At 35.2% G+C, this 15663-nt stretch overlaps 1 protein-coding gene across 3 annotated transcripts in view; it reads right to left on the reverse strand.

Annotated features, from left to right (window-relative positions):
* Positions 1–410: 410 nt before the first annotated feature.
* PRKCI (protein kinase C iota) overlaps positions 411–15663 on the reverse strand; it is an 83200-nt gene continuing 67947 nt past the window's right edge. For all 3 annotated transcript variants that reach the window (XM_037840911.1, XM_037840918.1, XM_037840916.1), the window contains 5 exons: positions 14245–14370; positions 13025–13104; positions 8116–8205; positions 7615–7730; positions 411–3059 (listed from right to left, as the gene is read on the reverse strand). In XM_037840911.1, the coding sequence (XP_037696839.1) occupies positions 2972–3059; positions 7615–7730; positions 8116–8205; positions 13025–13104; positions 14245–14370 (500 nt within the window). In that variant the 3' untranslated portion in view covers positions 411–2971. The remainder of the gene's footprint in view (positions 3060–7614; positions 7731–8115; positions 8206–13024; positions 13105–14244; positions 14371–15663) is intronic.

Below are 15663 nucleotides of genomic sequence, written 5' to 3' on the forward strand. Positions count from 1 at the left end.
TTTCTTTTTTTAATCTTTCACTTTATTTCTTGTCTGGAGTAATGAAAAGGTTCTAAAAATTGAACAAAAATTAAGTATGGTGATGGATGCACAGCTGTATGAGGGTACCAGGGGCAACTGATTGTACACTTTGGATCTTTGGATAATTATTGTATGGTATCTGAACAATCCCAATAAAAATTAAAAAAAAATCTAATGGAAAAAATTAAAAAAAAAAAAATACACCGGAGAACATTTTAATTTATGAGTGAATGTCTACAATACAGCATCAGTACTATCAGAATGTTGCTTACATACAGCAACATTCCAAACTTTAAAATTTTCATTGTACTTCTTGAACAAATTTTGATATATCTTTCTTCTTACACAAATCTCTGAAATTATATATCTTAGAAATGTTCCACTCTAGATGGGTATTAAACATTTTATTTAAAGATTTTAAAGTAAAAAAAAGGTACACAAATACAAATTTCATTATGATGACAAAGGCAGTATTCTACATGACAAAAAACAATTTTTTTAAAGTAAAAGTACCGGTACTGAACAATACCCAGTGTCCAATACAGACTGCACATATATAAAATGATCTGACCACAAATACCATGCTTATGCAAAATAAAATTTTTCTTAGAACATCAAAATTCTGGCCATTTTGACTGTCTACTGCCTTAGTCCCCTCTTGAGTATTTTGACAGAACTTCTACAATATATTATAAAAGGAATTGGCATGGCACTTAAAGACTGTAAAAACAGAACACAATTAAAAACATATTTGTAATGCATTTCTGTATAAAATATATGCATTAGCTCTTATTAGTTAAAAAAGATTTAAAAACAAAAGACAACCCTGAATAATGGTGAAAACCTCATCATAGAAAAATGCTCATTTGTAATATTGGTACACAACTGATGGATTTTTTTTTTTGGAGAAGATATCTAACTTGAAGTCATTCATTCAAAATTTGTTTAAAATCGTGGATAAGGTGGTAACTCACCGCTTACCCCTCCTCACAATGCTTTATCATGAATATTCTTGCTAATATTTAGCCACAGGAAAAAGAAAAGAGTAACTCTACAGGAGTGTTTCCCAAAATAAAGTCCAAAAGCACATTGGAATTCTGAGGTGGGCCCAGTGAATGTGCATTTTAAATAAACTCCCTAGCTGATTATTTCACATTCTAAAACTTGAGAACTAATGCTTTAGGGAAAAACAGCACCACTTAAAGGCAAGATCACAAACATATTTCTGACATAAGATGTCAGATTTCTTTATAAGTTTATGATTTGAAGTGAATACTGCTTTTTCTATTAAAACAAGTTTCAGGTATTATGAGAAACAAATACCTTTCAAAGAAATGTGATTATATATAAACATTTTTCTTTGAGGTTTTCATTGCTTTCAGACTAGTTATCTGAAGACAATACAATAATGGCCAGAAACTTTGGAAAACTATGTATCTAGTGAAATGTAGCTTCCAAAAAGATATGTATTAAATCCCCCAAAATTTTAAATCATTCTAAATGTAAGACTAAATAGCTTCCCCTAAAAATAAAATTTACTCAGATTGGACAATTATAAGTTAATTTGGATGGATCATAGTTACTTTAAAGTCCTTTCATTAAAAAAAAAATATTTCAAATAAAGAACAGAAGGATGATATATCTGGCACCTCTTTATTTAAATAATAAATTGTTAACCACTAATATTAATAAAAAATAGTCTGAAGAACTCTGCCCATGAAATGTATTCTACTCTGTATTACATTACCTACTTAACAAAACTTCACTTAAGAAGATGGAAATATGATACATGTGAGTGTGTGTATGTCCTGAACATTTATTCATGTTTACTTATCTTTTTTTTTGGGGGGGGGGACTTTATTGAAGACTCCATAAATAGAATCCAAATGTATGATAATGTGGGGTTTTTTTTTGGGGGGGGGGCATAGTTAAGATATACTACTTGGAAAATACATTCTTTTCCTATATACTAAATTATTAAAAAAATATACATTCTGCATCCAATGAATAATGGAGAGCTTTTTCAAGTTTGGTAATGAGTGCTCCCCATTATTTAAATCAAGTTATAAAAAGCCATTGTGGAATTCACTCTCCAATGACAAATAAATATTACCATTGCACTTTTCTGGATCTATTTTAAATTTTCTTTTTCTTTTCTAGATACTGAGAAAATTTCCATTCAACTGCATCCTGTATCTTCCTAACTATATTTATTAACATTCCAATTAAAGTTCTGGCTAAAGGGACAAACTCAGAATCTACCCCTTTAATATATTAAAAAATCACTTGCACCAGTTTTTGAAAATGAGTTAATGATTTGAAATCTAATTCTTAATAAAATGTGTGTTTTTTTTCCCCACAAGGAGAATCTGTGTTCCCAATTCTAAGCAAGCAATACTTTTTGTTACCAATCAATTTAATAACGGTTTTGCCTTAAAATCAGTAATTTAATTATCCAGGGCAATAAAACTTATAGCTGAATTTTTAAACATAGAGAAACCACAAACTAATAGGTAATATAAAAAGATGTTACAATTTGAATTAATCTTTTATTCAAAAATTAAACACTTAAAGACAAAAATAATAGGAAGCTTATAATGTAATCCTACTATGTGCCTCAACATAGCAGATATTCTTTTAACAGCAGTGGCAAGTATTTCCATTAAACAGAAAAGACAACTTCATTACTCATCAGTAGGCTACTGAACAACCAGTACAACTAAAATCTGACATAATTGTCTGGCAATTAGCTTCAATTTTTTTTCACAGCTAAATATAGATGTAATAATTGACAACTACAGTCAATAATAGAAGATACTGAATGTTTTTTTGTAAGTGGGAAATATAAAATGGTTAGTTTTTAACTCTATATCATTGTTTCCAGGCTGGTAACATGTTTACCCATGCATTAAATGACCACAAAGCAAAATGCATAGTTGAAAAATGAAGATCAGACACATTCTTCTGCTGACATCAAAAGGGGATTGATGTATTCAAAACCTTCAAATTCAGACTGGTCAATCTTTCTCACAATGTCTCTGTTGAAAGAAAAATAAATTCATTTTCATAATTAAAATTTCTCGAACCTTTAAATATAAAAAAACATTTAAAACAAAAAATAAGGCTAATTATATAAATTATTTTTTTTTAAAATCTACCAGATCTTAGGTTAATCCCAAAACATTTTCTAGAATGATGATGAATAAAAAGTACTAAAACAAACACACACACAAACAAACAAAACTATTTATCCATAAGAAAGCTTAGAACCAAAAGGGAGTTCAAAACTGAAGAGTGGGAATAAAAAATGCATAGGTTGTTACAATTCCAGTTAATCTGTTTTTGACCCAAACAACATTCTTAATTATAGAGAAGCATCCATGTCTGATTAGCATTCACTTTAGTAGTCACCTCAATGGCCAAATGGAAGATGATGAAAAGAAGGCCCAGAAGTTTGCCAAAAGGAAAAGGCAATAGGAACAAGTACACTGAGAGATCTGGAATAGGGAGAGACCACCACAGGGAAAAGGCCGGGTACAGGGAGAGAAGAGGCTGGCATTCTGTTACACAGGGCTTCTAGTTTAACGTATAAGAGGGAGTACTAGCAAATACTTCCCTACCTAAATGACCACACCACATGCAAAGCACAAAGTAACACCGAGGATACAGTCCCTCCCAACAGGACGGAAAGTAATTCATATACTAGAAAGCTATGAGAGAAAGCATTATCTGCTGTTTCATACAGGACAAACATAGTCCTGTTCCAACCACAGGATTTTTAAAGAAAAGGGTGGTTTTACTTGGAGAAATCAAGGAAAGCTGCATTCATCCCACAAACACTTACTGAATGGAATTATGAAAGATAATGGTAGGTCTGGGTAAATGCAAGTATTTATTAGAGTTGGAGCACAGGAATAGGAGGTTGTTGAATGGCAGATGATGCTAAAAAGATAATGGCAATATCAAAGAAGCCAGTAATGCATATACTAAGGAGTTTCAACTTGATCTATCAAAAATCTGGTTGCATTTAAGGTGGTCTGAAAGATGGAAGATTTCAATAGATAAAAATGATAGAGGAATATAGAGGAAACAGCATGAACAAAGGTAACAGCACATTTATTAAGGAATGGTAAGTAACTGAGACTAATCAGAACACGGTTTTATGTTATAATGAGAGATATGCCAGAAAGTCAGACTGGAGAGTACGACAGGAGGTCTTAAATGCTAGCCAAGGGGATAGATTTTATTTGATAAGCAATGTAAGAATTACTGAAAGCTTCTGATTAAAGGAGTTAAAGAATTTGAGTGGCACATCACAAGGTGGGAAGAATGGGTGGCAAAGAAAAGAGGAGTGAAGAAGACTAATTAGGAGGCTGGTGCAATACTCTAGGTATGATCTGAAAGAGATATGAATGGGTTTTGGTGATGGAAATGGAAAAGAAGGATCTGATGCAATGAAGTCAAGGAAAAATAAAGGCAAGGACTTGGCAACTCAAGGATATATAATCTGTTAAGGAAAGGAGTGAATAATGACTGACATTTTGAATGAACAGAAACAGATGAATAAAAATAAGGAATTGATTAACAGCAATAGAAAAAGAAGACCATAAGGGCTATTATTTTGATTTTAGACATAATATGTTTTAGGTGCTTGCTAGACAACTGGGGGAGATGTTAAAAAGCAGATGGAAATGCAGCTCAGAAGAGATATCAGGCTGGAGCTAGGTGCTTTAGAAGCCATCTCTCATTTATTCTTTACAGCAATATTGTGAGGTAGGCAGTACAAGAAGAAATAGGCCCAAATTATGCAATTCACACCCAAAGTTACCCAGTTGGTAAGAGGTGGAGTTGGGATTCAAATTCTTAAATTTTGATTAAATTCTGCATTCTTTTTAATATACCATGCCATCAGAAATAATGTTTTGGTACATCTCTCTCTCCTCTGCTAGAGAGTAAGCCTTTTATGACACTGAACTATGTCTTGATCATCTCTGAATGTCATTATTTCTAGCATAGAGCCTTTTCCTCAACAACTACTTGCTGATTTACCTGGTAGTTATTTAAATAGATGGTATCCATGCTACAGAGCTGGTTGAAATCTCCTAGGTACAGACTGCATACAGCAAAGAAAAGGTTGTCATGAACAGAACTATGGAGCATCCTGGTCTCAAGGGGGCAGAGAAAAAAGGATGACAGTTGGCACAGAAATGAAGGAGAACCAGGATGGGAGAGTGCCATCTAAGGGAAGGCCATTAGTGTCAAATGGGGAGATGAGGACTGACCAAAAATGTTTTTAAATTTATAAATTAAGAAGTCAATTCAACCTTCAAAAGCTGAAGGAGGAGATTCAATTGTAAAGGGTTAAAATCATGGCAGTAAGAAAGTACAAGACAATCAATGCTGACTACTATGAAGGAGTTTGACAGTTTAACAGATGCTGCTTATTTTTATTTTACCATGAACATCTATCAACTATTAAAACAAAAGTTGGAAGATGAAAGGAAAATGAGAAAAAAATATGCTGGCTTAAGAGGTGCTAGGTTTCAGGGGAGAAAACTAGGATAAGGGATAGCTGAAAATGTTTGTAGGCAGGGGGGATGAAGCTAGAAAGAGATTGCAGAAGGTGGAGCAATGAGGTAACTGACAAAATGAAATCCTGGAGGAAACCAAGAAAATAGGTCTAGGCAAAAAGGAGGGGAACCCATTGCAAAAGGGTGAAAATGAAGGAAAAGGTTGAAAAGAGCTACAGTGTAATTTCGGAGATGCAAGGTGGTCTGGTGACAGCTGGAAAGGGAGCAAGAAGCTCTCACCAGAAGGTCTCAATCCTCACAACCAAGCTAAGGTAAGGTTAACCCATTATGTGTGACAGAGGCTTCTAAAATGTAGAGACAGTTTGGAACAGCTGCCATGATAAGAATGATGGCCAAGCAATAAGGGCCTCCTTGATATTATAAAGCATGAATCTGTAATGACAGGCAAATGATCAAAATACCCCCAAATTATTCTAAACCCTATTTTCAAAAGATGCAACATAAACACACAAAAAAATATTTCAGGTCATTGCTGTTGAATTTGATAAGGTGGCATTATTTTTAAAAAACGCATTTTGTATAGAATATAGGGTACCTAGAGATAAACAGAAGCTAGAGAAGGGACCGGTTACCTATTATGTACAGAATCGTTAACAAGGTTAAACTTAAATGTTTGGGAATGGATAGAGGTGATGGTACCTCGTTCTTGGGATTATAAGAAATAGTAATGTAGGTGAATTCAATTGAAATTAGTTGTTCAAAGTCATGTATACAAATAAGTTCTTGCATGAACCACTACAAATGTAAAAAAATAATAAGAGGGATAAATGAGAAAAAACATAGCTATTGCCAACTATGGACTTTAGGTAACAGTAATTTAATATTCTTTCATCAACACTAACAAATGTACTACACCAATAGTATGGGTCAATAATAGTTGGGAATAAGGGTAGGGGAGGATTTCGGTTTGTTCTTTTATTCTTATTTCTGTTCTGGAGTAATGAAAATGTTCTAAAATTGATCATGGGGATGTAAGCACAATAATGTGATGATATCGTGAGCCAGTGATTGTATACTTTGGATGGTGTGATGGTTAGGTTCATGTGTCAATTTGACCAGGTGATGGTGCCCAGTTGTCTGGTCAAATAAGCACTGGCCTAACTATTATTTCAATGATATTTGTGGCTGGCTAATAAACCAGAAGACTGGTTTATTAAATCATCAGTCAACTGATTGCATCTGTGGCTGATTACATCAATGAAGGGAGTGTCTTCTGCAATAAGAGAATTCAATTAGCTGGATTTAATGCAATCAATTGAAGACTTAAGGGAAAAGACAGAGAAACTTCTTTTCTTCTTCAGCCAGCCAGCCTCTCTTGGGGAGTTCACTGAAGACCTTCATCAGAGTTGCCAGCTCGCTGCCTGCCCTAAGGAATTTGGACTCGTGCATCCCCACAGTTGCGTGAGACACTTTTATAAAATCTCATATTTACAGATCTCTCCTGTTGCTTCTATTTCCCTAGAGGACCCTGACTAATACTGATGGTTTGTGTGGTGTGTGAATATATCTCAATAAAATTGGGGGAAAAATGCATTTTGGCAACACATATCAAGATCTTTAAAAACTTCATACCCTTTGCCCTAATTCCCTTTCTAGGAACCTATCTTTGGGTAATACTCAGAACTCAGACAAAAATGGCCATTGTCAAACTGGGAAACAGAGCAGTGCAGTGGAAAGACGGGTTTGAATCCTGACTCTGCCATCTGACAGCTATGTAACTTTACTTAACCCTTCTGAGCTTCAGTTTTCTCATCCGTAAAATGAAGATGACAGTAACTACTTTGCAAAGTTGTTACAAGAATTAGAGATAATGCAACTAAAGCACAGTAGGAAATAAACGGCAGTTATCATTATACTTCATGATTGTATAATGGATTCAAATATAAAGTAACTGAATATTTAGATAAATTATAATATAATCTGATAATGAAATATTGTATAGCCACTAAAAATGGGGCTTTCAAAAAACTTGAAAAATATTTCAGTGTATAGAATTACTTACTCATCATCTGGAGTGAGCTGGACAGGTTCATTAGTAAACTGAGAATCAAAGTTGTCCAAACCAAATTCCCCAGAAATATTTGGTTTAAAGGGAGGTACCACTTGCTTTTGCTCCATCTAGAAAGACATATTGGATGACAGCTCAAGCATGCATTCTTAGAAAAACTCCATCCACCTCTACATTTCTCCTCTGCCCTCAGATGTTTCTCAGGATTATTAAGTGAAAGGTAAGTCCCTAGGCATGGTTCTAGAATATTAACAATGATGGACATAATTTATGAATCTGAACATTGACACAGGTCTCATTAATATTACAATTTGCTCCAACACATTAATACTTTAAGCTTTTTTGTTTTAAAACTTTCTTAAAAAGCACCTTAGAGAGTGGCTGTAAGTTATTTAAACTGTGAAATGAAATTTTTTCAATATTCTTTTAAGATAATACAATTTGGCCCAAGATGATAATGTAATCTAATGCAGAAAGCAACCAAAATTAACATACCATATCCCAATCAACATTTCGGAAGAATGGGTGTCCCTGAATATCAGCAAATCCTGTTTGAGGATGGCATCCCAAACGTTCCTTTGGGTCCTATGGTAGAAAGAAATGTTTCAAGAATTGCATGAATATCATGCTTTAAAATAAAGAATCTTTATGATCTGTGTTTTGTGCCTACTATATGAAATTTTTATTTCTGAAGCTGGAGTGGTCTGCCTTTTCTTTCTAGAAGTACAACACTATACCCAATTGAGTTATTCAGCTATTTCTTTGGTGGGTTAAAGTGATAGTCAAAATATGCAAACTCCCAAACCTCAACAAAAAGTTTGTTCTCAGCTCAATTTACAAGCCCTACTGTTCATTACAACAACAAACCATAATCTACGTAAGACAATGATACAATCATTATCTGGATCATTAGATTGAGAAGAGGAATGCAACCTATAAAAAGTCTTAGCTTATTCATTACTGAGAATGAGAACATATTCCCATTTTTCTTTGTGATAAAAGGCATTTTATATTTTGTACATTAACACCTCTCACTTTAACTTTTCACTGTGTTAAAGATCAAGTTTTAGGCTTAAATCTTCCCTCATAAAATATTCATTTAAAACAAAGTTTAACTTATTATTTTATTAAAATGAATCATTATCCCATCTATTTACCTTAGGAGATAAATGCACATTAACCTTTTTTAGCCTGCCATTATTTCAAGTAAGATTTGTAACTGCCAAGATTAAAATCTATAGATAGGAGAACCTAAGGTGGCGGCTAGGTGAGACACGGCAAAAAAACACCTCCATGAAAAATACTAGATAAAAGCCAGAAAGTGATCCAGAACACCAGTTCCAGCAATGCACCAGCCGGACAAGGTCTGCTAAATCCACAGGGACCGTGCGTTTGGTGAAACCGGGAGTCCATATTCGGAAACGAGTGAGTGAGCCGGCTGTGGTGAAACTGTGGGTTGGTGTTTGGAGACAGACTAGTTCTTTATAAAAAAAAAAAAAAAATCCACGGCTGTGGTTACGATGGTGAGAACTGTGCAGTGAAGCACGGCAGGAGCGGGCTGTGCCAACCTCTCGCTGTCTGGCATGGAGGATAGCCCGCTGCTGATTGTCTCAGGGCCAGTGGGGCACAGGGGAGCCAAAAGGAGAAAGAAACCACGCCCCTTGCAGCCATCTCCCCAGCGGGCTGGGAACGCTCCTGCCCAGGGTCAGAGCTATAGCCCAGAGCCGTGCCAAGAAACCCAGTGTGATGGGGAGTGTTTCCCACAGCACCGTGTACATGCCACAATGTCAGCCGTGGACCGTAGCCTTTAGTGCACCCACAGCTAATTGTCCCAGAACTGGGAAGGCGGAGCTGCGCGAAAAGAGGGAAATTAACATGCCCTATTCAGCCATCTTTATAGCAGGCTGGGAACGCCCTTGCACCGCCCAGCGGCCCAGGGCTACCCTGGAGTGCCAGAGCGCACTTGTGACGTGGCACAGCCTTCCCTCAGCAGAGGTCCTAGAAGACCACGGCTGGGAAGGGAGACCCACTCGGAAATCCCAGGGACCCTACACCAATACTAAGGACTTGTGGGTCAGCGGCAGAGACAATCTGTGTCAAGACTGAAATGAAGGCTTAGACTCTTCCAACACCTTAAATCTCCGGGAACACCTGGGAGGTTTGATTATTAAAGCTGCCCTGTTTCCCTAACCACCCAGACACACTCCCCACATTCAGGGTGGACAGCACCAACAACACACCCAAATTTAGTGCACCAATTGAACCCCACAAGAATCAGATCCCCACACATCACAAAGACAAAGTCGGGGAGAAATGACTTGAGGGGAATAGGTGACTTATGGACACCATCTGCTGCCTAGTTAGAGAAAGTATAAGCCACAAAGCTGTAGATCTGACAAATTAGAGATCACTATTTTTTATATCCAGAAAGAACCCTCTCAAGTAAAGCAAATGCCAAAAGGCCAAAAACAATGGAAAATCTTAAAAGCATACAATAAAACCAGATGATATGGAGACCCCAAACCCAAACACCCAAATCAAAAGATCAGAAGAGACACAGTACTTGGCACAATTAATCAAAGAACTAAAGTCAAACAGTGAGAGCATGGCACAGGATATAAAGGACATGAAGAAAAGCATGGCACAGGAAATAAAGGACATAAAGAAGACCCTAGAAGAGCATAAAGAAGAAATTGCAAGAGTAAATAAAAAAATATTAAGATCTTATGGAAATAAAAGAAACTGCTGGCCAAATTAAAAAGATTCTGGATACTCATAATACAAGATTAGAGGAAGCTGAACAATGACTCAGCGTCCTTGAGGACCACAGAACAGAAAATGAAAGAACAAAAGAAAGAATGGGGAAAAAAATAGAAAAAATCAAAATGGATCTCAGGGATATGATAAAATAAAACATCCAAATTTAAGACTCATTGGTGTCCCAGAAGGGGAAGAGAAGGGTAAAGGTCTAGAAAGAGTATTCAAAGAAGTTGCTGGGGAAAACTTCCAAAACCTTCTACACAATATAAATACACAAAGCATAAATGCCCAGCAAAGTCCAAATAGAATAAATCCAAATAAACCCACTGCAAGACATATTCTGATCAGACTGTCAAACATGGAAGAGAAGGAGCAAGTTCTGAAAGCAGCAAGAGAAAAGCAATTCACCACATATGAAGGAAACAACATAAGACTAAGCAGTGACTACTCAGCGGCCACCATGGAGGCGAGAAGGCAGTGGCATGACATATTTAAAATTCTGAGAGAGAAAAATTTCCAACCAAGAACACTTTATCCAGCAAAACTCTCCTTCAAATTTGAGGGAGAGCTTAAATTTTTCACAGACAAACAAATGCTGAGAGAATTTGCTAACAAGAGACCTGCCCTACTGGAGATACTAAAGAGATCCCTACAGACAGAGAAACAAAGAAAGGAAAGAGAGATATAGAGAAATTTAACAGACATATATAGAACATTACATCACAAATCACCAGGACACACATTCTTCTCTAGTGATCATGGATCTTTCTCCAGAATAGACTATATGCTGGGACATAAAACAAGCCTCAATAAATTAAAAAAAAAAAAAAAATGAATATATTCAAAGCACATTCTCTGACCACAATGGAATACAAATAGAAGTCAATAACCATCAGAGACTTAGAAAATTCACAAACAACTGGAGGGTAAAAATGAGGGGGAGATGAAAACATTCCCAGATAATCAAAAGCTGAGGGACTTCATCACCAGTAGATCAATCCTATAAGAAATGTTAAAGGGAATTGAGCAGGCTGAAAAGAAGGGACACTAAACAACTGACTGAAACCACATGAAGAAATAAAGATTTCTAGTGAAGATCACATGATAAATATAAATACCAATACTACGATATTTTTGATTTGTAACTCCACTATTTACTTCCTACAGGATCTAAAATACATAAACTGTAATGACAAATCAGTGGTTTTGGTCTCAATGTAAAATATGTAATTTTTGACAAGAACTACATAAAAGTGGGGGAGTGGAGGAGTATAGGAACATAGTTTATGTGTCCTATTGAAGTTAAGTTGGTATCAAAGAAAAACAAGATTGTTATAGATTTAAGAGGTTAAATTTAAGCCCCACGGTAAACACAAAGGAAGCATCAGAGAATATGACCTTAGAGATGAAAAGTAGAGTATGGGTTATGAGAAGTGGGGGAAGGGGCAATGGGGAGTTAAGAAATGAGTGTAGGGTTTCTGTTTGGGGTGAAGGGAAATTCCTAGTAATGGATGGTCGGAAGGTGATGGCATTGAAACATTCTAAATGTGATTAATCCCACTAATGGAATGCTAGGAAGGGGTTGGAATGGGAAGATTTAGGCTGTATTTATGTTTCCACAATTGGAAAAAAAAAAAAAAAAAAAAAGAAAGAAAAAGACAGTCTAAATAGATTATGAGAATTAAATGCCAAGGACGATCCTGGATGGGATCTGAGGATGGAGGAGAGAAGGCTCAAAGGGACACAGTTGGGACATAAGAAAAAAAGAAGGAAATATACAATCTAAGCTTTGTATCAATGTTGAATTTCCTGAACTTCTTAGCTGCGCTTAATGGGATTGCATAAAAGAATGTTCTTGTTCATGGGAAATGTATATGTGAATTATATTGTTTGTTCAAGGATGTGTGCAGCTTGCTCTCATATGTTCAGAAGACAGAGCAATAGATGATGGATGATAGGGAGGGAGGGAAAGAAAGAAATGGTGGCATGACAGGATATTCAAGTGGGTGGATCGGGGTATTGGGGGAGGAGGGAGGGGTATGCTGGAGTTCTGTGTATGAGGTTTGTATTGTTTTTGCAACTGTTCCTGTAAGTTTGAATTTATTTCAAAATAAAATTTTAAAAAAAAGTCTACAAATAGATCCTAAAACTGTAACCTACAAATTGCAACAAACAATTGAATTTTTTACAGATTTTTCAAGGCATGTCTTCTGAATTTCAGCTGATTATAGGGTTTGATATGAGAACTTGTAGGGAATACCATTGCTCCAAGTGTTAAGTATATGGTTATGAATAGATTCTCTGGATGCTGAACCAAAGAATTATGAAAAACGGAGATGAAAGTACAACTGAGGCTCTCCCTAAAGATTCATTTTTTTCCGAGTATATCATATATATCATTCATGTTAAAAATACTATATGTAATATTCACCTAGGGGCAAACCATACTGGCAAAATGGAAAGGGCAGTTCATTCTGGGATCTAATTGTCAATTACTCTTTGGTTAAGAGACAAATTCCAAATCTAATTGAAAAAGTTAAATACTCTACTGTTTTAAAATTTTATGTTGCCCAAACCTCTACCTACCAGTTCCATTCATACAGAAAGAGATATAACAAAAAAGACTGATATAAACAATTTATACCTTGTTGAGAAAACTTTTCAGGACACTTGCAGCTTTTACAGAGAGAGAACGTGGTATGCGAATTTGTTTTTCCAAAATAACTAGAAAGAAAAATTATGGCATTATATTTAACTTTTACATGGCTTTAATCTTTATGTTTTTATTATGAAATATTTAAGGCATTTCAATAGAATAAAAAAGACACTGCATACACAACCAAAGCACCTTGTGCATCCTCCCAATCCTATGTCTTTTTTCTCAGAGATAATCTCTAATCTTAACATCATGGGTTTTTTTTTTTTTTAATTTCTATGCTTATGTTTTATTCTTTGCCTAATTTATTGTGCCTCAGTTTCCTCATCTATAAAATTGGGATAAAAAAATAATACCTACTTCACAGGGTTGTTAAAAAGTTTAAATGAATTCTTATTTTTTAAATGTTATAGCAGTATTTGGTATTCCATATAATATTATATTCAATATTATAGGACATTACAAATTACTCCCCAAAGCTCCAAATGAAAATGCCAATTTTCACTCCTACCAGCAGTGTATGGGAGTTTCAATTGCTCCACAACCTCACAGAACTTGTTATCAGACATAAATTTCTGCCCAACATTTGAGAAATGGTAGTTTGTTAATTTAAAAAATGGGCATACTCCAAATTACTTCTGAGGATGAACAACTTTCCATATGTTCCATGGCCACTTGGGTTTCCTATTATATGAAATATCTATTCAAACAGCTTGATGGCTTTAATTATTAAATGTAGAATTTTATGGCAAACAGTGTTAGCACTCCTATGGACTGTGTGTTGGGGGTTGTTGTGCTTGTCTGCTTGTTTCTGTTCAATACTTTGTACTCCCATTCGTGGGGACTTTAAATCACTTTTTTAACACCTTTATCTTCTTGGTACTCTACTTTTCCCCCATACTATTCTAGGATTTATGAACTCAGTCTCAGGGTGCATGTGCAACGACTATCATCTTTAGCTATGGATATATACTCTGAAGGAACCACTTTGTTATTGTTTTCAGTATAAGAAGGTAACTGGTGAACGGGACTGAGAATTACAGAAATGGGAATGATGTAAGAAAAAAGAATCAAAATCACACATGTTAAGGCAGGAGTACACTGTCCAGCTTATTCTCCCTTTTGCCTAATCAGAATACTAACTTGAGTCAATCATATTTGTGCTCTAGATTATTTATAGAGAACTGCTATAAAATATTGCTAATTACCTTGGAAGAGATAATCTTCTGTGTTTTGATCAGGGTTATCAGAACTCCCAACAATATCAAATGGAGACCTTCCTGCCATCATCTCAAACATTAGTACTCCAAGAGCCCACCAGTCAACACTGAAACCTTCAGAAAAGAAATTTTAAAACAAAAAAAGTATCAACTCTGTATTCTGTAAAGTCAGTAATTTGAGATGCATTTTACCAAATAATTAAAAAGTAAATTCAAAAAAGCATTATAACTATCATGGAATGATATATTAAAAAATAACTTAAAAATAGGTACTTAAAAGGTAACTTTAAAAATAAAATTATGGGAAATTAAAGATACTTTAAAAATAACAAAAATAGGTACTTAAAAGATAACTTTAAAAATAAAATTATGGGAAATTAAAAAAAGTTTCATTTTCACAAAATATGTCTGTAATTTCAGACTCATGCTCTATATCTAACATTTTGTTTTGAAGATATAATTGAATTAAATTGTACTTGAGAATAATCCTCCTTGGTCTGAAATCTGATCTTTTGCTAGCTGATTAAAGATCTTTGAAGGATCTGGAATCAGACTGTGAGCAGCTGTCAGAAGTACTGCCTCCTTCTTTATATCTGCTGAAATCAGAGGACAAGAACTTAAGGATTCAAATGCTTTCTCAAGGTAAACGTATCCTCTGGTTTCTGACAAGCAGTCAATCTTTCCACCATCTTTCAGATTCTTGGGGAAATATCCCAGGAAATCTGAACAATCTTTCAGAGATTCAAGATTCTGGAGTCACATTACTGAGGTTTGAGTCTCTCCTCTGTTATTTTCTAGTTCTATGACCTTGGACAAGTTATTTAAATTTTCTATACGTCAGCTTCCTCATCTGTAAAATGGGGATTAACAGTGCTTACCTCATAGAGTTGTTGCGAGAAATAACTCAATTAATATACATTAAATACTTAGAATAGTGCCTGGCACCATTTAGTGTTTGCCACCAATACAATATTAATCAAATCTGTATCACTAAAGAGTGTCAAGCTTCTCAGTATATACCCAGAAGATCTGAAAGCAGTGACACGAACAGTTATTTGCACACTGATGTTCAGAACAGCATTATTCACCATTGCCAAGGAATGGAAACAATCCAAATGCCCTTCAACAAATAAGTGGATAAACAAAAGGTGGCATATGCATACGATGGAATACTACGCAGCAGTAAGAAAGAATGAGGTCGTGAAACATATGACAACATGGATGTACCTTGAAGACATAATGCTGAATGAAATAAGCCAGACACAAAAAGAGATATACCGTATGTTACCACTAATGTAAACTCTGTGAAAAATGTAAAACAAATATTTTTGATTGTAGAATGTAGGGGACATAGAGATAGACAGCAACTAGTGAAGGGAGAACGATAATCTAATAAGAACAGATAAG

The sequence above is a fragment of the Choloepus didactylus genome, chromosome 1 (genome assembly GCF_015220235.1).
Source record: "Choloepus didactylus isolate mChoDid1 chromosome 1, mChoDid1.pri, whole genome shotgun sequence".
Taxonomy (NCBI): domain Eukaryota; kingdom Metazoa; phylum Chordata; class Mammalia; order Pilosa; family Megalonychidae; genus Choloepus; species Choloepus didactylus.